At 17.6% G+C, this 23,082-nt stretch overlaps 9 protein-coding genes across 10 annotated transcripts; 5 read left to right on the top strand and 4 right to left on the bottom strand.

The window, feature by feature from the left end:
- Window positions 1–439: 439 nt before the first annotated feature.
- Window positions 440–1,916, top strand: PF3D7_1460900.1 (apicoplast ribosomal protein S10, putative; the record flags this gene model as incomplete). 2 transcript variants are annotated; one of them, XM_024473368.1, is made up of 5 exons in its annotated part: window positions 440–595; window positions 731–927; window positions 1,045–1,166; window positions 1,266–1,539; window positions 1,841–1,916. In XM_024473368.1, 5 exons carry the CDS (start codon window positions 440–442, stop codon window positions 1,914–1,916), a joined length of 825 nt encoding a protein of 274 aa, XP_024329210.1. The 2 variants fall into 2 exon arrangements, with proteins under 2 accessions (XP_024329210.1, XP_001348755.1); XM_001348719.1 differs by having other exon boundaries at window positions 1,284–1,539.
- Window positions 1,917–2,774: 858 nt separating this feature from the next.
- On the top strand, window positions 2,775–5,086 carry PF3D7_1461000 (conserved Plasmodium protein, unknown function; the record flags this gene model as incomplete). The annotated part of the gene is made up of 5 exons (XM_001348720.1): window positions 2,775–3,998; window positions 4,139–4,224; window positions 4,351–4,397; window positions 4,563–4,629; window positions 5,023–5,086. 5 exons carry the CDS (start codon window positions 2,775–2,777, stop codon window positions 5,084–5,086), a joined length of 1,488 nt encoding a protein of 495 aa, XP_001348756.1.
- Window positions 5,087–5,863: 777 nt separating this feature from the next.
- PF3D7_1461100 (conserved Plasmodium protein, unknown function) lies at window positions 5,864–8,620 on the top strand (the record flags this gene model as incomplete). The annotated part of the gene is made up of 3 exons (XM_001348721.1): window positions 5,864–5,918; window positions 6,042–6,186; window positions 6,343–8,620. 3 exons carry the CDS (start codon window positions 5,864–5,866, stop codon window positions 8,618–8,620), a joined length of 2,478 nt encoding a protein of 825 aa, XP_001348757.1.
- Window positions 8,621–9,697: 1,077 nt separating this feature from the next.
- PF3D7_1461200 (U3 small nucleolar ribonucleoprotein protein IMP3, putative) lies at window positions 9,698–10,249 on the top strand (the record flags this gene model as incomplete). Its single annotated transcript, XM_024473369.1, has 1 exon — window positions 9,698–10,249. The coding sequence occupies one exon, from the start codon at window positions 9,698–9,700 to the stop codon at window positions 10,247–10,249; it is 552 nt and encodes a 183-aa protein (XP_024329211.1).
- A 1,916-nt stretch (window positions 10,250–12,165) lies between these two features.
- Window positions 12,166–12,369, top strand: PF3D7_1461300 (40S ribosomal protein S28e, putative; the record flags this gene model as incomplete). The annotated part of the gene is made up of 1 exon (XM_001348723.1): window positions 12,166–12,369. One exon carries the CDS (start codon window positions 12,166–12,168, stop codon window positions 12,367–12,369), a length of 204 nt encoding a protein of 67 aa, XP_001348759.1.
- Window positions 12,370–13,399: 1,030 nt separating this feature from the next.
- Window positions 13,400–14,762, bottom strand: PF3D7_1461400 (MORN repeat protein, putative; the record flags this gene model as incomplete). The annotated part of the gene is made up of 4 exons (XM_001348724.2): window positions 13,400–13,447; window positions 13,542–13,678; window positions 13,856–14,474; window positions 14,598–14,762. The coding sequence occupies 4 exons, from the start codon at window positions 14,760–14,762 to the stop codon at window positions 13,400–13,402; spliced, it is 969 nt and encodes a 322-aa protein (XP_001348760.2).
- A 1,287-nt stretch (window positions 14,763–16,049) lies between these two features.
- Window positions 16,050–17,400, bottom strand: PF3D7_1461500 (meiotic nuclear division protein 1, putative; the record flags this gene model as incomplete). Its single annotated transcript, XM_002585427.1, has 7 exons — window positions 16,050–16,077; window positions 16,196–16,282; window positions 16,516–16,667; window positions 16,794–16,878; window positions 16,995–17,048; window positions 17,127–17,196; window positions 17,262–17,400. 7 exons carry the CDS (start codon window positions 17,398–17,400, stop codon window positions 16,050–16,052), a joined length of 615 nt encoding a protein of 204 aa, XP_002585473.1.
- Window positions 17,401–18,046: 646 nt separating this feature from the next.
- Window positions 18,047–20,384, bottom strand: PF3D7_1461600 (splicing factor 3B subunit 2, putative; the record flags this gene model as incomplete). The annotated part of the gene is made up of 3 exons (XM_001348725.1): window positions 18,047–19,863; window positions 20,018–20,144; window positions 20,295–20,384. The coding sequence occupies 3 exons, from the start codon at window positions 20,382–20,384 to the stop codon at window positions 18,047–18,049; spliced, it is 2,034 nt and encodes a 677-aa protein (XP_001348761.1).
- A 1,193-nt stretch (window positions 20,385–21,577) lies between these two features.
- On the bottom strand, window positions 21,578–22,515 carry PF3D7_1461700 (conserved Plasmodium protein, unknown function; the record flags this gene model as incomplete). Its single annotated transcript, XM_002585428.1, has 4 exons — window positions 21,578–21,714; window positions 21,827–21,857; window positions 22,195–22,299; window positions 22,408–22,515. 4 exons carry the CDS (start codon window positions 22,513–22,515, stop codon window positions 21,578–21,580), a joined length of 381 nt encoding a protein of 126 aa, XP_002585474.1.
- Window positions 22,516–23,082: the final 567 nt, after the last annotated feature.

The raw sequence follows: 23,082 nt of genomic DNA on the forward strand, positions 1-23,082 counted from the left end.
CGGTTTTTTTATATTTTACTTTATAATATTTTTCATTATATATATTAATAATTTTGTTAATTAGGGAACATAAGTATTTATAAATGAAAAAAAAAAATAATTATTTATATATAAGAATAATACTAAATAATATTAAAAATGTATAAAAAAAAAAATAATATAATTTTTCTGTACTTTTGGGATTAGTCTAACAATGAAATGATAATATGTGTAAAATAAAAACAAATAAAAAAAAAATAAATATATATATATATATATATATATATAATATTTTTTTATTTTTATTTTTTTTTTATTTTTTTTTATTTATATTTATTATTTATAAAAAAGAAGAAAAGAAGTTATTTGTTTATATATGAATAATAATATCAAATAAGTGAAATTGAAAATGAAAAAATGTACTTAAAAAAAAGGAACATAAAAAAATGAACATAAAAAAATGAATGTAGTCATTTATATCTTTTCCTTTTTGACATTATATAATATTTGTTCTTCTTATGTAAGTAATGCTTTTAAAATAAAATATTCTCCAAGTTTTGCGACTTTTAGGGTGTGGAAAAATAATACAAGAAGGATATCAAAATTATACAATAATGTAATTATCGAAAAAATATCATATATGTATATATATATATATATATATATATATATATTTTTTTTTTTATGTGTATATTTAATTAGATTTATATTTATTCATTTATTATACATATTTGACATTTTGTTTTGTTAGTTGGATAAAGTAAATAATGATTTAAAAAAGAAAGATATAATAAAAAAATGGACTGAGAATTATCATTTGCGAATAATATTAAGTTCTTATTTTTCTGATCATTTACAAAAAGCTGTTTTTAATGTTAAGGAAAAATTAAGTCAATATCCTCAGTTTATTGTAGCAGGCCCAATTCCCCAAAAGACAATAAGAAAGAGGTAACATATATATTTGTGAAGATAAAAACAAATAAATAAATAAATATATATATATATATATATATATATATATATATATATATATATATATGTACACAATATTATGTTTCATTTTAGATTTACCTTTTTGCGATCTCCCCATGTGGATAAAGACAGTAGAGAGCAATTCGAAATAAAACAGTACTCTTGCAAATTAGATATTTTTTTGAACTCATCTGTTCCTATAAAAAATTCTGAATGTAAGCAGAATAAATTATACACAAAAGAATATATATTCATTTTTATTTATTCACTTTATATATGTTTGTATGTATGTATGTATGTTTTTCACCTTCCAGTTGTAAATTTCTTATCAGTGAAATTACCCAGATTTGTGGGTTTTGAATACTACTTTGAAGAGAATTATAAAGGTTTGTCAAAAGAAGAAGTACAAAAATTAAAGAAGAAAAAATATGTCAGTAAATATTATACCAACTTATATAACGCTCAAGAAAAAAAAAAATATGTAGATTTGTTACTTGATAATTCTAAATATATGAATGTCAAATTACCCAGAAATTTTTTCGAATTATACAAATTCCCCTTAGAAATATTAAAGCATTATTACAAAAAGTAAGTATTATAAACATATTGTCAATTATAAAATGTGTTTTTTTTTTTTTTTTTTTTATCAGTGTATATTATAATTATTTTGTATAATTTTTATGAGTATTTTATATTTTTTTCAGTCAAAATATTTTTCTATAACGAAATTATATGTATGTATAATGTACATGTGTATTTTATGATATTATTATATTATATTATATTATATTATATTATATTATATTATATTATATTATATTATATTATATTATATTATTATTTTATTGTTTTATTGTTTTTTTTTTTTTTTTTTTTTTTTTTTTTGTAGAACAATGGAAAAGAAAAAGTGGTACCATGAAAATGAAGAATTAATGAAGAAAATCGAATCTTTATCTTTTGATTGATGGACATAGATAGATATATTTGAAAAAATAATATATTTATCATAAGTTTATTTATTTTTATTTTTTTTTTGTGAAGGTGTATATATATATATATATATATATAATATATTTGTTTATGTAATTTTGTATTTGTTCATTTTTAATAAAATTGTATACATGTTTATATATATATATATATATTATATATCATATTAATTTTTTTGCTTCCCTTTTTTTTTTTTTTTTTCAAATATGTTGAAATTTCAAAATGATAAATATTATACATATATATATAATATATTTATATATATATTTATATATATGAATGTGTAAATTTTATCATATATTTATAAATTTTCTTTCTTTCTTTTTTTTTTTTTTTTTTTGTTTAATTAAAATTATATAACACATATTTCTTTCATATTAATATATTATCGAATAAGATATAATATTTATATTATTAGGCATTGTTCTTAATTTTTCTATGTATTTCACGAATTTCTTATAAGTAGTATGTAAATGGTTTTAAATAGGTGTTACTACTTTATTTGTATACATATATATATATATATTATTAATATATTTATATGTAATATGTTATTTTTATTTTTTTAATTTATGTTGTTTGTTTTTTTTTAAAGAACGAAGAGTATCAGAAAAAGAAAATGTGTATAAAAAATTAACGACTATGAAAAAAAAAGTATTATGATGCCAAATTGTAAAAAAAAAAAAAAAAAAAAAAAAGAACTTCACATGAATATATATATATATATATATATATATACTTTATATATACATATATATTTTATATATACATATATATTTTATATGTACATATATATTTTATATATATATATATATTTGGCATTATTTACCAATATGAATAGTGAGGTTAAGACGAATTATCATTTTTCCGTTAAGAACGTGAATTTTTTTAAGAATGCATTATCCTTATTAATTGTTGACGATAATAAGGGTAACACAAATTTTAAAAAAAATAATAGTAGTAATATAATTGAGAGGGAATGCCTTATTTTATTTAATTTATATCATGATGGTTTAATGCTTAGAAGTTTATCAAAATGTAAACAGATATATTGTTTTTTATATATGGATTCTAATTGTTTCTCTAGCTATAATATATTTGAAAAGGATATAGAAGAGACAATAATATATGAAAATAATAATGTGTGTAAAAAAAGGAAAATTAATAATCATAATATAAAAGATGATGAAAAAAAAAATATTACGGATGAAAAAAATATAACAGAAGATGAAAAAAATATTACGGATGATGAAAAAAAAAATATTACGGATGATGAAAAAAAAAATATTACGGATGATGAAAAAAAAAATATTACGGATGATGAAAAAAATATTACAGATTATGAAAAATATATTATAGATGATAAAAATAATATGATAAATGATAAAAATAATATGATAAATGTTAAAAATAATATGATAAATGTTAAAAATAATATGATAAATGATGAAAATAATATGAGATATTGTGACAATTATTTTTCAATTAATTCATATGATAAAAAGAAAAAAAAAAAAAATTTTATTAAAGAAGAAACAAATAGTATAAATTCTGATAACTTATATACTGGTCATGCATTTGATGAAGAAAATGAAGTAATTAAATTAAAATCCTTATCACCATTAAAAATAAATGATAATGAAAAATACGAAAAGGAAAATGAATATAATATTAGGAAAAAAATATATGAAGAAATTGATGAAACAAAAAATTATTTTGAATTCCTTGTATCACCTTTTGAATTATTAAGAGCCTTAGAATTTTTAGATGCAATTATTTTAAATATAAAATTTGATTATACAGAACATAAATTAATATTCAAGTTAACTGATGAAGATGGTGATACATCTGAAACTTTTGTAAAAATTGTAGTAGATTATTATTCTCAAATATATAAATTAGAAAAATACAGTTTTCAAAGTAATAATTATAATTACTTTTCTTTACAATCAGAAATATTGTCTTTCTACCTAGAATATCTAATAAAATCGAATGATCAATATATTACCTTTTATATAAATGAATATATAAATGATACTACATGTATACTAAAAATGGTAACAAAATAAAATATAAATGAATAAATAAATAAATAAATAAATAAATAAATATATATATATATATATATATATATATATATATATATATATATATGTTGTATGTATAATAATATATGGGTACTTTCATTTTCTTCTAGGAAACGAAAAATAAAAATTACGAAAGAGCTGTTCAATTAATGCCAAAAGAAAATTTTGATGAATATAAAAGTTTAAAAAATGAAACGTAAGCATAATAAAAAAAAAAAAAAAAAAAAAAAAAAAAAAAAAAAAGACATATATATATATGCACATAATATATACACATTAATATATATATTTATACTTGTATATAATTATTTTTTTTTAATAGATTTAAATACAGAATTAAAGATATATCAAAAATTAATCAGGCATTAAGTAATACAAAAAAAAAAATATATATATATATATATATAATACATACATATATTTTATTATATATATATAATACATACATATATTTTATTATATATATATATATATATTTATTTATTTATTTATTATTGTAACTTATAATATTTACATTTTTATTTTTTTATGAAGAAATAAGTTCCCATGTTCGTTTGGATTTTCAAGAAAATGGATTACTAAGATTTCAATTTACTCTAAAGTAAAAGAAAAAAATAAAATTATATATGTATCATTTGCATGTGTTGTTTTTTTATTTTTTTTATTTATATATTGTAATTTTTTTTTAATTTACTACACATATATGCATAATAAATAATAATATGAGAAAAAAAAAAAAAAAAAAAAAAAAAAAAAAGACAATTTGAATAGTGTCTTTTATTATGTTTTACTTAATTTTAATCATTTTGTTTTTATTATCGTACTTTTTTTATTAATATGATATTTCAGAATTTTTCTTTTCATACTTATTAATGAAATATTTTTCTCCTGCACATACATATATATATATATTATTATAATTTAAATAATATGTATTTACACATATATTTCTTTATTTTTTATTATTTTTTTTAATTTTTTTTTTTTTTTCAAGGGAATATAATATGAATGGTACTCATTTATGTTACTTTATACAACCTTTATCAGATTTATCTTGATATAGTTCGATATAGTTAGTATGAATTGAAAAATACAATTACATAAACAAATGAATGTAATATAATATAATATATATATGTGTGTATGTATAAATTTCTCCCTGTGTTATTATCCACATAATATTATTATCACAAATTAATACGTTCATTTTTATATTGAATGTAGGTCTTCTACTAATATATCCTACATTTTATTGGTATAATAATATGTATATTATATAGGAATTATATGTGTATAAATAAATACATATATATATATGTATATTTGAAAAACCATATAATACTTCTTTTTTTTCTTCTTTTTGTTTTTTTTTTGTTTTATAATTTTTTATAATAATGACATACGCGATATGTTCTTTTTATTTTTTTTATTTCCTCATTATATATACTTATACATAATATATGTTATATTATTATGTATGTATGTATGTGTATATATGTACATAATATATATCTTTTTCTTTTTCTTTATTTATATTGATCAGGGGGGAATAGAAATATTATATTTCTAAGTGTATGTCATATTTTCTTTTTTTTTTTTTTTTTTTTTTTTTTAGAACTTTAATTAATGAAATATATCATACATGTTATTGATTTATTTGTTTATAATATATTATTTGTATATATTTATTTTATTTTTTTTTGTATAGTTAACTTTTTTTTTTTTTTTTTTTTTTTTTTTTTTTTTTTTTTCTTTATATTTCTTTTTGGGTTTGTTCTAATAAATATGTTAAATTAAAAAAATAAACATAAAATAAAATAGAGGAAAAGAAAAGAATGAATGAAAATTTGAATAATGTATCAGAGGAATTTAAAAAGCAGCTTTTATCTGGTATGTTAATCTATATATGATGAGTAAATTTATGGGTGTTATAAGTATATATATATATATATTATTTATTTATTTATTTTATTACTATTTTGTTTGTTTTTTTTTTTTTTTTTTTTCATGTAGCTACTATAAAAAGGGAAGTAAAAGAAAATATGGAAATAAATGTTAAACAGAAACCTAATGATAATAAAAATAATAATGATTTTATAATTTATATGGAATTACACCTGGAAAATTTGGTGATTAGGAGATATAATTTTGTCCTAGGGTAAGAGTATAAAAAAAAAAAAATAAAATAAAATATTAAGATACAATATGTATTGTTGAATAGTATTTATATTGTATATATATAATTAAATATATATATATATATTGATGTATACATATATATATATATATTTTTTTTTTTTTTTTTTTTTTTTAGTAACGAATTGCAGTCTCCCATTCGGAATAGTGTTCAGATAACTAGGTTCCTAATTATGAAGAGTCAAAATCATATAATGGGTACATGTGTTTCTGACAAGATAATATTATGTTATAGCAATGATAATGATACAAAAATGATATTAAATAGGTTAATTGATGAATTAGATAAGAATTATTTTATTACCTTAATAATGGAAGGTGATACAAACAGTGATGATGAAAATGATTATGATGAAGATAATAATCACAATAATAATCACAATAATAATCATAATAATAATCACAATAATTATCACAATAATAATCACAATAATAATCACAATTATAATCACAATAATAATCACAATAATTATCACAATAATAATCAGAACAAATATGATAATCGTCATATTGAAAAGTGCTTGTTATCTTACATAATACAATTTACAATAGTTTGTAAATACCTAGAGTGCGGGAAATGGTTTCATATATGGGATAATATGAATACAATTATTGAATCCAAATTTTGTGGGAATAATAACTGTAAATATTTTAATTGTCTTGGATTTAAATTTAATATGTTAAATAGTGATTATAATATATTGAATGAAGAGGAAAAGGGATCTCATATATATATTATGAAATTACATTTAAGGGTAACAGTAAATATTTATAAGATATTACCCTTATGTGATATTAATGATAATATTAATGTATATTGTTTACCAAGGTGTTCTATGAAAGCAACAATATTGAATATGATTTCATCATCATCAGCAAATGATCCGAATATTAAAACATTTGATTATAAAAATTATTGGTTAGATATACATGGATATTTATTAAATGATATGAGTATAGATAAAATTGTACAAGTTAGATTATATAAAGGTATATTCAATTACCCACAAGGGGTATTATTAAGAGATAATATATATAAATTAAATATACCTATTAGAAAGGAGCATACATTATATATATGTAGTTATCTGAAGCAATTTCAATTACTAACAAAATCGAAAATGAATATATTGAAACATTCAGACATTTTACATTTTCAAAGTATATGTAATGAGTTAATGGAAAATAATATGAACATTAAGAAAAAGGAAGATGTCGAATTTTACAAAAAGATTGATCATCTATGTAATCATGTCATAGAAGATGATAAGGGAAATAACAACGAAAAAAACAACAATAATAATTATAGTAATAATGATAGTAATAATGATAGTAATAATAATAGTAATAATGATAGTAATAATAATAGTAATAGTTGTTATAATAATAGTTATAATAATGCCTATCGTACATATGGAAACACATTATTCAGTTCTATGAAATCCATAAGTTTAGATTTCATTAAAAAGGAAAAAACACTAGACGGACAAAAAGATAATCAGAAAAATAACAAGGAAGAACTTAGCAACAAAATTGATTTGTATTTAAAAGAGTCAGCTATAAATTACAGAATGATGAACAATGAAAAAAATACAAATATTTCAAATAATAAAACTTCATCTAACCATTCAAATATATCAAATATATCAAATAAATCAAACAAATCTAATATATCAAACAAATCTAATATATCAAAAATATCTAACGAATCGTTTAATTCAATTAATTCAAATCAGTCTGATGAATCTTTCAATTCTATTAAGTCCAATAATTCAAATAATACAAATGAACAAAATATTCATATAAAAAATGATACATTTTATAATAATGATAATCAGAATAAATCATACCATCAAAGTAGTAGTTTAAGGCAAAATGAAGAAAACCAACAGAACCATAAAAATAATATTCCCTATAATCATAATGAATTATACCAAAAAAAAAATAACGTTGGTATTGAAACAGAATATAAAAAGAACAGTACGGAAAATTTAAATAAATATCTAAATGAAGTGTCACAGAATTATAAACATATAAATAATACCAAGAATAAAAATAATAATTATAATATTACAGAAGATGATGATAATTATCTAATGCATGATTTAGACTCATTTGAAAGAGTTAATGCTCATGTAATTCTTTCTAAAGAATTTCAAAACTTTCTTGATAATCTAGATGAAGTTGAATTATATACAAATGAAAAATTAAAAATTATTGATTTTAATGAACGTGAAAAAAAAAGACCACATTTATATATTAAAAATTCAAATGAAAATACTCTTGAAAAGATCGATGAAAATGATAATAGCTTATCTAACGTACATATAGATACAACATTACCTATGGAGGATGTACCTGCATATACTGAACAAAATAAAAAAATTAAAAAGTGACATGAATATGAGAATTATTAATAATATGAGGTTTATTTAAAACAAGGAGAAATACATGGATTTTAAAATGAAAATTGTGATCACTAATAAGGAGAAATTATATAAAAATAATAAATATATATATATATATATATATATATATATAATTAAATATATGTTATTTAAAATTAAAATTAATCTTTTTTTTGAAAATCTTTAATATGTATAAAAATATATACATTCTTTAATATATAATAATATATACATTTATAAATTATTTAAAAAATATATATTTATTTTTTTTAAATTTTATTTTTTTATAAGTATTGATTTTAATAAGTAAATAAATAAATAAATAAATAAATATATATATATATATATATATATATATTATAATATATTTATCAAGAATAAAATATTAATTATTTTTTTTGTTTTCATATATATATTATTATTTTTTTTTATATTTTTTTTTTTTTTGTATTTAATTAACTTAATATATATATTCAACTCTTTTTCCGGGTATGTAAAATATATAAAAATATATATTTATATATAATATGAAATAATATAATAAAAAGAAATAAAGTATATATTTAATATATATATTTTTTCATGAATATAAATTTCAAAAAAAAAAATATATTTTAATCTTTAGAACATTAAATAAAAGGATAAAATATTTACAATATTATTTATTTATAAGAATATGTTGATTATATTAAACACGCTGTGGTATTTATTATAACTTTGAATTTTTATTTTATAATTCTTATATGATATATTTTTCCTCTTATGTAAAAAAATTGTGATGTTGTGCTATTTTATTTAATTATTATTATATATATATAATTTTATATGTTAAACAATTTACAAAAAGAAATATTATGAAGATTATTACATTTAATTAATTGTATATAATAATTTATATATTTTTTTTTGTTGTCCTTTATTAATTTTTTTTTTTTTTTTTCATTGGTTTACTTTATTTTTTTTTTTAAATAAATAAAAAAATATATTATTCAACATATCACAAGTATATTTGTTTATATAACTTCATTTTTTTTTTTAATTAATGTTTATTTTTATTTTTATAAAATGAGGAAATTGAAATATCATGAGCAGAAATTACTGAAGAAGGTAAATTTTTATGATTGGAAAAGGACGAATAATGTAAGAGAAGTAAAAGTTTTAAGGAAATATGTAATACAAAACAGAGAAGACTATACTAAATATAATAAAATATGTGGATATATAACCAAGTTAGTATCCAAATTAAGATTATTACCAGAAAATGATGAATTTCGTATAAAAATGACAGATGAATTATTAGATAAATTATATGATATGGGATTAATTAATTATAAATCCAGTTTAGCTGAATGTGAAAAAATAACTGTTTCATCTTTTTGCCGAAGACGGCTAGCTGTCTTACTGTTCAGGTTAAAATTTGTTCAAACAATTAAGCTAGCCATAACATATATTCAGCATGGAAATATAAGAATTGGAAATAACGTAATAAATAATCCTTCTTTTCATATAAATAGAAATATGGAAGATCATATAAAATGGGCAGATGGATCTAAAATATTAAAACACATACAAAAACATCGAGAAAGTAAAGATGATTATGAGTTGTTAGGAAATTAATATTATCACCTTATGGTATATATAATATATGTAAGGTCATATTTTCACAATCGCTTTCAATTTTATCCACCATATGGTAAAATATATATACAAATACATACATATATATATATGTATATTATTTCCAGTGGTATTATACATATATATAAATATATATATATATATATATGTGTTTTATTTTTTTTTTATTTTACCCTTTTCTTTTTTATTTTTTTTGTATTTATATTCACATTTATATTTGTTTTACCGTTTGAATTTTTTATAACTTTCTAATTAAAATCCCAAAATTAAAAAATAAAAAAAATAATAAATTAAAATTATTAAAATAATTAAAAGAACTTAAAACAAATTTAACTCCATTTTTTTATCAATATATACCATATATATATGCATATATAATACCTTTATATTATACAACGAAAAAATGTTTCATCTTAAAAATACATATAGGAAAAAAAATAATGTGTAAAGTAAACATAAACACCCTATAAATAACAATCTAATATACAGAAAATATGTTTATTTATTTTTAATATAAAAAAAATATTATTTTTATAATATATTATGTTATATTTTATTATAATATATATTATATTATGTTATATTTTATTATAATATATTATGTTATATTATCTTATGTTATATATTTTATATTATATTCCTTTTTTTAGAATAAGGAAAAATAAAAATATATATATTCGGTACTTTTTTAATATTTTATATATATATATATATATATAAAAAAAAAAATAATAAATTAAAATTTCTTACAACAACCAGTATTATTATAATAAAACATATTTTCTTTTTTTCAACATACCTATAACTAAATAATATATATATATATATATAATATATATATATATATAACATGTTATATACCACCTCAGTCACTTAAGCATATAAAATAAAATAAATGTTGTAGTTTTCAAATAAAAATAAAATTTTAAATTTTTAAAAATAATGACATATAAAAAGAAAGGTTTTATAGAATGAAAATAATATTTGTGAAAAAAGAATAATACTTTTTTAACATAATAAAAATTGTATTTAAATAAATATATAAATATATATATATATATATGTTATATATATAAATATTTATTTATTTTATTTTAAGTATGCATAATTCTTCCGTATATTCGTAATAATATATATATTATTATAATATGTATATAATATATATTATTATAAATAAAACCTTTTTTGTTTTTTTTTTTTTTTATTTATATATCTTTAAATACGAATTTATATAAGAAGAAAAATATATATAAATATAATATAATATATATTATATATATATATATATATATATATTTACATATTAAATAAAATATACTATATATAATTTTAAATACCATCATATTATATATAGTTTTATTCAATCCAGTATACTACATATAATATAAATTTTATATGTATGATGAATTTTTTTTTTTTTAATTAATATATATTTATATATATAATAATAATATATATGTATTATATATATATTATAATTTTTTTTTTTTTTTTTATATTAATTTTTTATAAATATAACTATAATATATATTGTTTATAATATATAATATTAAATTCAAATTTTAATTTAACAAAAAAAAAATAAAATAAAATAAAATTTTATTTACAAAATAGGAAAAAATATAATTAAAATATAAGATAAATTATATTAATTATATACTTATTATTTATATAATAATTTTAATTTTTTTTTTTTTTTAATTTTTTACAAAAATATAAAAATTATTTAATAATTATATATATTATATAAAATAATATATAAATATTATTAAGTTTTTTATAAAAATTACTCTATATAAATAAATATTTAAGAATTAATATTTAATTATAAATATAATATATTTATATTTTACTTTATCTTAAAATTAAAAAGTTTTAATTATACTTAATAAATAATGGAAAAATCAAAATTAGCAAAAGTTGAAAAGGTTTTAGGAAGAACAGGAAGCAGAGGAGGTGTTATTCAGGTAAGGGCACAATTTATGGGAGATTCTGAATTAGCAGGAAGATTCTTAATTAGGAATGTTAAAGGTCCTGTGAGAGAAGGTGATATCTTAGCTTTATTAGAAACTGAAAGAGAAGCAAGAAGATTACGTTAATTGTTTTTTTTTCTTTGTGGAATGAATGAATATATAAATATATTTTTTTAAATGTGTAAGAGTATATTAAAAATGTATTTGTATTTTTTTTCACCCACATACAATAAAAAAAAAAAAAAAAAAAAAAAAAAAAAATAGACTAAAATAAAGTAAAATAATATAAAATAACTTTGAAAAGATGGTACACAATAATATATATATGTATATACTTTTATGTATATGATATCATTTTAAATATAGACGTTGTAAGAATATATAAGCCATCAGATATTCATTTACTGGAACAATAAATATAGGACCTTTAATTTGAAAGCTACCACCGTCACATATGTATATATATTTATTTATTTATAATTTATTATATATATATATATATATTTTTTTTTTTTTTTTTTTTTTTTATTTATTTTCTATGTTTAATTTTTTAAAGTACCTTTATGTATAACATGTATATATATATATATATATATATATATATATATATATATATATTTATGTGTATATGTGTTAACATAGGTATGTACTATATATTTTATACGTTTAAATGAACTATATAAAATAAAACTTTTTTTTTTTTTTTTTATTATTATAATTATCTATTCAGAATAAAAAAGAATCTTAATAAATAAACATAAATGTAAATGAATATATATATATATATATATATAGTGCACATTTATATAATTATTTATAGGCGTTATCATAATATGCATGAATATTATGTAGAATTATTTAATTCTTATAAAATTGTAAGTTCTAATGTTTTCGCTTATATGAAACCATATATTTATGAATATAATTTTAATTGAAACAAAAAAAATTATGCAAAAAAAAAAAAAAAAAAAAAAGAAAAAGAAAGAAAGAGGAGGCAAACAAAGAAAAGAAAAAAAAAAAAAAAAAGGAAAACGGAAAAAAAGTATTTATAACCAGAAATGGTTCAACGTAGTGTACGTAATAAATAATAAATTTTTTATCTAATAAATAATGGAATAAATATCTCTATTAATATATATAATTTTATGAATATATTTTATTTTTTTAAATTAATTCGAATTTTGCCCTTTTTCTTTTTCTCAATCTAAAAAAAAAAAAAATATACATATATATATATATATATTTATTTATTTATTTATGATAATTTTTATGGTTCCAATTTTTTTGAATGTACTTACTTCATACATCTGTTTATAAATATAAGGGTCAGTAAAAATAGAAGTCTTAATGGATGATTCTTGTATTATTTCTTTTATGTCATATATTTCGTCAATTTTATCTAGGATCCTTATATATTTCCCATTTTCGTATAGAACTACAATATGAAAGAGAAAATATGTATATATAATGATAATAGTGATAACAATAATATATTGTACAATATATATAAATATATATATATATATATAAATAATATATGATATTATTTTTTTTATTATTATTTTTTTTTTTTTTTTTTTATTTTTTTTTTTATTTTATTTTATTTTATTACGCTTTGTTTGTATTCCCTGTGGACTAATTTCAAGAATTTCTCCATCCATATTATCATCTTTAAATGCTCCAAAAAATATACGACCATCTGAATGAATAATTTGTCCTGTACCATTTCTTTTTCCTTTGAAATAGTTTCCTTCATAAACTTTATAATCTTCTCCATAATTCCATTTATAATATCCTTTCCCATGAAATAAACCATTTTTAAAGTTTCCTACATAAATATCTCCGTTACTAAATTCATACCTACCATAATTATCTAATGTACCATCTTTTATTGAACCATATGCATGATCACCGTTAGCAAAGAAAAATTCTACATCACCTATTTCTTGATCATTTTCAAAATTACAAATATATTTTGTTTCATCTGGTGTAGTTATGGTAGCTTTTCCGTGTCTTTTATTTTCTTTAAAAGAACCATCAAAAATAAATCCATCTTTTGTTTTATATATTCCATTACCGTGTCTTTTATCATCTAACCATTCTCCTTCATATGAATTCCCATTCCCATCACTCCACTTCCCTTTCCCTTCTTTTTTACCATTTTTAAATTCTCCTTCATAAGAACTACCATCGTTGAAATTTACTATACCTTTACCATGGAGCTTGTTATCCTAAAGGGAATAAAGCAAAGTATGCACATGTATATGTAAATGTATATATATTACAATATATATAAATATATATGTATGTATATATTTTATTTTTTATTTTTTTTCATATATAAACATATGTACTTTCAATGTTCCCTTGTAGATTGAACCATTAAGTAATGTGACTGTAGTTATTTCGCCCAAGTCTTCCTCTGACTTATTTAAATCGGTCTTTTTGCTGTTTAACTTTTCATATATGGGCTTCTTAGGGTTTTCCACTCTGACGCTATTTCTTGTGCAGCAACTCATTTTTTTTAGGGGATTAAAAAGAGGGAAGAGAACAAAAAAAAGCGAATAAACAAATAAATAAATAAATAAATAAATAAATAAATAAATAAATAAAATTAGAACAAAGAAGAAATGGCAAATATAAATAATATATATATATTTATTTATTTATGTTTTATATTATGAACAAAATTTTACACAAATAATAAAATTTTAATTAAGTAAAAATATTACTGAATTTCTAAGATATCATATATCAGAATACTTATATAACATTTCGACAAAAAAAAAAAAAAAAGAAAAAAAAAAAAAAGACAATAACAATAACAATAACAAAAAAATTAAATGGGGTACAATAAGGGTCAAATATATAAATATATATATATTATTTTTTTAATTCCATTTCCATATTTTTTTATTTCACTAAAAAATTAGAAAAAGGAATTTTTTATAGAATTAAACTGGACAAAACCAAGAAAACAAAAAAAAAAAAAAAAAAAAAAAAAAAAAAAAAAATTCACGATATAATTATATATATATATATATATATATCACTATTATTTAAATTTTGTTTAAAACGTTATGTATTTTAATTAATAATTTTATTCATAATAAAATTCAACACATAATATTATTATATATATAAATGTACATATTATTTTTCTTTTTTATAATTTTTATTATTATATATAAAATATGTTGTAAAAATTATAAAAAAAAAAAAAAAACAGAAAAAAAAAAAAAAAAAAAAAAAGGATAGGTAAAAATCAAGCACATTAGAAAATATAATTAAATATATATTTATTTATATAAATAAATAAAAATATGTAACAACATTTTGTACACTATTTCAATTGTGTGAATATTATATTATTATATATTTTTTTCTTAACTTTTTTTTAATTATATATATTTATATTTATATATATATATATTTATATTTTTCACCTTTATTATAATTTTTATAAATTGTGAAAGAAAAAAAATTTTACATGTCAAAGAAAAAATTTTCTTTTTCATAGAAATGGAAAAGTTGGAAAATGTGTATAAATTAATATTTTCCAAAAAATATATTGATATATATATATATATATATATATATATATATATATATATATATATATGTATAGATTTATATATTAATTTTTTTTTTTTTTAATAAGAAATTTAATTGATATTTAAAAAAAAAAACAATCAAATTTTTACTCATGTATTATATAAAATTGAAAATTTAAATATTAATATATATATATATATATATATATATAGGTAATAATAATACACACGGTGAAATATAGATGTGTTCTCTTAATTCCAATTATGGAATATATCCTTTCTAATAAGAAAAATAGTAAAATAAAAAAATGAATAATATATTAAAAACATAAAATTTTTTATATATTATAATATATATATATATATATATATATATTTTTTATTTTTTAAAAATTTACACTCCTAATAATCTATCGACTATATCACCAGGTTTATCTGTTCTATTTTGAATCCACTGTTTTACTATGAAAATGTTATTATTCCATCTATATTAAATTGACAGACAGTATATATAAAATAAAATATATTACATAAGGATGTATAAACAAATATTTTTTTACTTAAAAAATTATTAATTTTGTTGTAAAAGTAGAACGATACTGACATATATAATGGTCTTATAGAATAAAATTTTTTTATTTTTTTTTTTTATTTTATCTTATTTTAATTTATATATATATATATATATATATATATATATTATTTTATTTTTTTACACCTCAGTATTGATTCAACTGCACACTTATTTTGAATCTTCATTTTTTCGATTTGTTTAATATCTGTTTTTTTTAAATCCTGCAATTCCATTTTTTTTTTCTCCAATACGTTTAATAAAACTTTTACGTCCCCTACTTGCTTTTGTAATTCTTCCTATTTTGAAAATATGTATTTGTAATAAAAAATGATTTTATACTTAAATAGGAAAAAAGAAAAAAGTTATAAAAATAATGCTAATATATACATATATATATATATATATATATATATATATTGCACCTCTGAATATTTTAAAGAATGCATTAATTTATCATATTCTTCCTTTTCCTTTTTTATAATTTCTTCATAGTCCCTCTTTTGTTCCCTAACATACCCAATTAAGGTATAAAACTAATTAGCATATTCATACATTTATTACACAATTAATTCTTGTGTAAAAAAAAAAAAAAAAAAAAAAAGAAATTAAGACTCTTAACATACATGAGTTCCTGATACTTATTTTGTAAAATAGAGGATTCCTCCGTCTTTAACACCCTATAAAGAGGGGAACACTCAGAAATATAAATATATGAATATATAAATATTTATAGATTTATTTAATTTTATGCTTACCAAAAGACATTCTGCAATCCCACTTTTTCAGACTTCACTTTATCATCATCAACTAATTGTTGAAGCAAATCTATACAATACATATGTAGAATATTATTAGGCATAAAATGTATAAATATATCAAAGTTTAAATACCTTTGACAAAAATTGAACGGATTCCTTTCTTTGGAGCTAAAGATTCCAATTCCTTAAGAATAAAAAAAGACTCACTCTCCAACATAATATCATACAAAATGAATTTTTTCTCATCATTGCTCTTTCCTTTTTTTTTCATTCTTAAATGTAAATGTATATGTATTAAAAAGAGAAGGAACAAAATTACTAATGTATCTTTTTATTTGTATTCACAAATAAATAAATAAATAAAATAATATTTTATATTTTAATAAAATTCTTAAGTTATATTTGTTAAATAAAAAATATAACAAAATATATAACATTTTTTTTTTTTTTAGCAACTGTTATGTAGATACGCTATCTGTATGTATTATGTATAATTATACAATTTAAAAAAAAAAAAAAAAAAAAAAAAAAATTAAACATCATGAATGCATAGAAGCGATTGAATCATCAATAGGTTTGTTTGAACAAAAAAAAAAAAAAATAAAATAAAATAAAATAAAATAAAATAATAAAATATATAAAATAAAATATATAAATAATATTAAAATGACAAAAATATATATATACATATTATAGTATTTTTTTTTTTTTTTTTTGTTTTGTTTACTAAAAAGTATGGAAAATTAAAATATTTAAAAATGTTATACAAAAAAGAAAAAAATATATAATATAATATTAAAATGATTTTATATAATATTTACTAGAATTATACAAATATATAAAATAAGAAATTATTTGTATCACATATATTATTATGTATATTCCTCCAATATATATATGGTTTCCCTTGTTTAACCTCAAAATTTGAAGTTTTTTTTTTTCTTTTTCTGCTTTTCGTCTTTCTTGTCTTTCTTGGGAGGATCAATTTGTGCAGAGACCATTTTTACCTTATTAGAAATTTCTTCAAATTTATTTAGTTCTTTACGTACATCTTCTATGTTTGTACTAGTCGCAGGTGCATTATTAGGTATTTCAATATGGACATAAGGTGTTTTAGGTGTATTCACATTTGTATATGGTGTAATATAGCCTTCCGACAAAGTAGGTGGTTTCCCTAAAGGAGGTTGTGGAGGATTAATTTTATACTTTATATTTGAAGCAAACAAAGCATTTTGTTCTATAGGTACATCTTCCCTTTGTAGGATAGTATATGGCTTCATATTAGGTGCATTAATAAAATTAGTATGATGATTATTATGTATATATTTAGGTGTGTCATAACCCGATATAAAGGAAGTTAAATCTACTGATGTAATTCCACTATCCATATAAGGTGTATATGATCCTGCATTCATTTTTGAATTTGTCATAACACTGTAGATACCACTTGAATAATTATTTTTTAATAATTCCTCATTATGAGGATTTAAATTAATATCAATATTTTTTTGATCTATATGTTCATGATCAATATTATCTGTTTGTTTAATATTTTTCTTTTTTCCTTTCTTTTTCTTTTTTTTCATTTTACGTCCTACAACATTTATATTATCATCATTTTCATCATAAGTATCTATTTCTTTTTCATCATCCACCTCATCATCTGCCTCTTCATCGTCTTCTTCATCATCATCTTCCTCTTCCTCTTCCTCTTGGTCGTGGTCCTCATCTGGTTCCTCTGCATCATTTTCATCTTCTTCTTGGTCTTCATATTTATCATCCATTTCACCCCATAAGAAATCGTCTGCGTATTTATTATTATTACTATCAGTAACATGTTGAGAAATAAAATTTGCATAAATAATATTTCCAGATTCGTCTACATTTTCATCTTTTGATATTATATGTTTGCCCATATGGGAAGTAGGATCATTAGGAGATGACACATTTAGTCCTGGGATTTTTAGATATGGAAAAGATGGAGGTAGACCATACTTTTGCATATTAATTAACCAAGGCAAAGGTTCATTTGGTTCTATATTTAAGGCGTTTCTTAATTTTTCAGAAATAACACCTGGTCTAAATTTTTTTTTTTTTAATTCAAATTCTTTACCTTCATAATATACTTCTGCAAATTTGACTAGTTTTGGTTTGGTTGCATATTTAAAAAATGCATCATGTAATGTTTGATAATCTATATCCATAGTATGTAATTTTGGTCGAACTCTATCTCTCATTTTTTGTTTTAATGATTTCTGTTCTTCTTTCTCTTTAATAGCTTGTCTTATTTCACTAATTTTGGTATCTTGTATATAAGGAGGTAATCTATAAGGTATTTTCTCAATACCCCTTTTTCCATGTAAATATTTTCTTTTTTGACACCACTGTTGTGGTACTGGTATAGAATTTTTTAAACATTTTATCCATACATAAAAATATGGATCACTTGAAGTTGTATCCCATACTTCTACTAATTCTGGTTTGGGAGCAAACTCTTTTAATTTCATAACAGATGGTCTTTTTAATAATTTTTTTGTTTTCTTTGAAATATTTTTCTTATACTTCATACTATTTCTATGTTCATCTTCTTCATCATTATCATCTGATTCGGAGTCTTCAAAGTAAGACTTCTGTATTTGTTCAGAAAATTCCTTATTTTCAATTCCATCCTTACTATGAAGTTTGAATTTTTTATACACGTCTTCGAAGTTTTCGTATAACGCTTCATCAATATCTACAAGGTTAAATGAATAAATAGAAAAAAAAAAATATATGTATATATATATATATATATATATATATATATGTATGACTTATATTTATTATATTTCCATTACATAATATATTTATAGTTTTATTTTTTGTTAAAAATATATTTCATATTTTACCCTCTTCAACATATTCTACGTAGGTATCATCATTCAAAATTGTTGTCTCCTCTTTTGTGTTTTCTTCTATCTCATCCAATGTACTATTCTTTTTATTCTGTTTTATCTTCTTGGCATTTTTCTTTTTCTAAAAAGAAAAAAATAAAATAAAATAAAAATATATGTACATATATATATATATATATATATATATATATATATATATATATATATATTTATTTGTTTATCTTTATAATATTTTATTATTTTCATTTATTTGTTTTTTTTTTTGTATTACTAGTTTTTTTAAAAAATTTTTAGCTTTCGTAGGATTAGATTTTCTTAATTCTTTCAGCTTTTCAATATCATCTGAAGTTGTTATAGCCATAGTTTTTTATAAAATTATTTATATAAAGGTAAAAATATATTATATATATATAAGCAATATAATTATATAAACATATTTTATATATTTATTAACATTTGTTTGATTATTCCTTATTTTGTTATTTAGTTCTTTATTTATTTATTTATTTTTATTTTTATTTTTTTATTATTTTTTTTCTTTGTTCATATTTTTAAAACATTTTAAAATCTTTCATTAATTAATAGAAACATTAGGATATTCAAAAATTTAATTATCACTATAATGTTTTAAAAGATAGTTATAATAAGAGTTTTATTATATTATATTATATCTTTTTATTTATTTTCCTTTTTTTTTTTTTTTTTTTTTTTTGGACCTTTAAAATATATATTTTTAAACTTATTAAATGTTCCCACTTCAGGGCCTCTTAATTTTCATCAAATTGATTTTTTAATTAAATTAAAATATTACGGAAACGAAATACAAATAAATAATAATAAAATGTACATTATATATGTATATGTATATATATATATATTATATTATATATATATATATATATATATATATATATATATATATATATATTATAGTAATAATGTAATATTTATTATAAGTACCGTATGTAATATCCACGAAATAATATAATATAATATAATATAATATAATAAATATATAATATTATAGTTTGTACGAAAATAATATATTTAATATATACATATATATAATTTAATATTTTATATTTGTGTCAATATTTTTATATTTTTTTTATTTTGCGACCTATATCTGATTTTATGCTGTTATAAATAATATATTCATTTTTTCATTTATTTTTATATCGTAATATATTTCAAGCATATAAATAAAAAAGAAAAGTATATACTAATTTTTGGTCCTGTTAACTTGAAAATATTGATTTGTCATTATATATTTTGTTAAAAAAAAAAAAATTAAATAATTAAAAAATAAAATAAAATAATGATAAATAGTTAAATAAATAAATAAGTATAATAATACGAAACAATTTGGATTTTTTTTTTTTTTTTTTTCTTTCCTTTTTTATTTAAAGGATCTTTATTAATGCTTATTATTAAAAAAAAAAAAAAAAATTGACAAGATGGAAAAATAAAATATCATACAAATAAGAAAAAAAAAAAAAAAAAAAGAAAAGAATGTAGATTTGTTTATATTCTAATTTAACTTCTTATAACACGTCATTTCATTCTTAAAAGTTTATCTTTTATAATTTTCATTTGTTCATTTTGTACAACCATTAATTCATGAAATCTTATCAAATCATTTTGCCTTATCTCTTGAAAGTCAGCAAAGTTTCTCCTTACACTTCTTTTTCCTTCAAAAGTATATATATATATATATATAATATTTTTTATTGTATGCTTTTTTTTTTAAGACCTATAATTATATATATATATATATATGTATTATATTTCTTTGTATATTACTTTCGTTATTTAGTATTCTACGTAACCATACCTAGTGGTGTGGGGAAAAATATAAAAACATGTATGCATATATATATATATATATATTTAAATATGTTAAACATTATTTTTTAAAATATAACTATTTATTTATATATATATTTAAATAAATCCATCAATTATTAAGTAAAATATAGATCCATTTATATAAATATTTATTTTATATCATTTTTTCCTTATATATAAATATATACATATAAATATATACATATAAATATATACATATAAATATATATATATATATAAATATATATATATATATGTATGTATTTTTTTTTTTTTTTTTCTATTGTTTTATATTTGTCTATTCAAATGTAGAGATATATAACATTTCTATTTTCTTCTAAGAAAAAATTGAATGTCGGTTTTTTATTTGTCGATTTTATAGAAAACAAATTGAAAATGTCAGGGGCACTATTTTCCTGACTTTTTAACTAAAAAATAAAGAAATTGAAGTAAAAAAAAATAAAATAATAACAATAATAATAATAATAATTACATAATATTAATGAACATGGATATCATTGCATTATATTTTTCACCTTTTGGTGATTTTGTTCTTTTCCCTTAATATTTAACGATTGGATTTTTATATTATGTGTTAATAACATGATTAGAGGAAACAAAAGAACTAACTTTAATACATTCATTTTGTAATGCTTTTTTTTTTTTTTTTTTTTTTTTTTTTTTTTTCAAATATATATGTATTATTTATTCATTTATTTATTTAGTTAATTATTTATTTATTTTGTGTGTTATTCTGTATTAAGCGGCTATATTATATATTTAAAATTATAATGTATATATTATATATAGATATATATAATTTAAAATATTTGTAAATATACTATATAATATTTAATTTTTTTTTAATTTTTATTATGATGAATAAAAGAATATAATATAGTATCTATCAAAAAAGATAACTATTTTTTTTTTTTTTTCCTATATATGAATTTTTTAATTAAAATTTTTTTTTTTTTTTTTTTTTTGATTGTATGTTCTTAATAATACATTTTGATGTGTAAATACATTAAGAAAAGGAATACAAAAAAAAAAAAAAAAAAAAAAAAAAACAATGTAGATAAGCTCAAATCAAGTGTGCAAAAAAAAAAAAAAAAAAAAAATAGCACATTTTTAAGCACACGTTTATTATATATATATATATATATATATATTTATATATTTATTTATTTATTTATAGATCTATAATTATA

This window comes from Plasmodium falciparum, assembly GCF_000002765.6.
Source record: "Plasmodium falciparum 3D7 genome assembly, chromosome: 14".
Lineage (NCBI taxonomy): Eukaryota > Apicomplexa > Aconoidasida > Haemosporida > Plasmodiidae > Plasmodium > Plasmodium falciparum.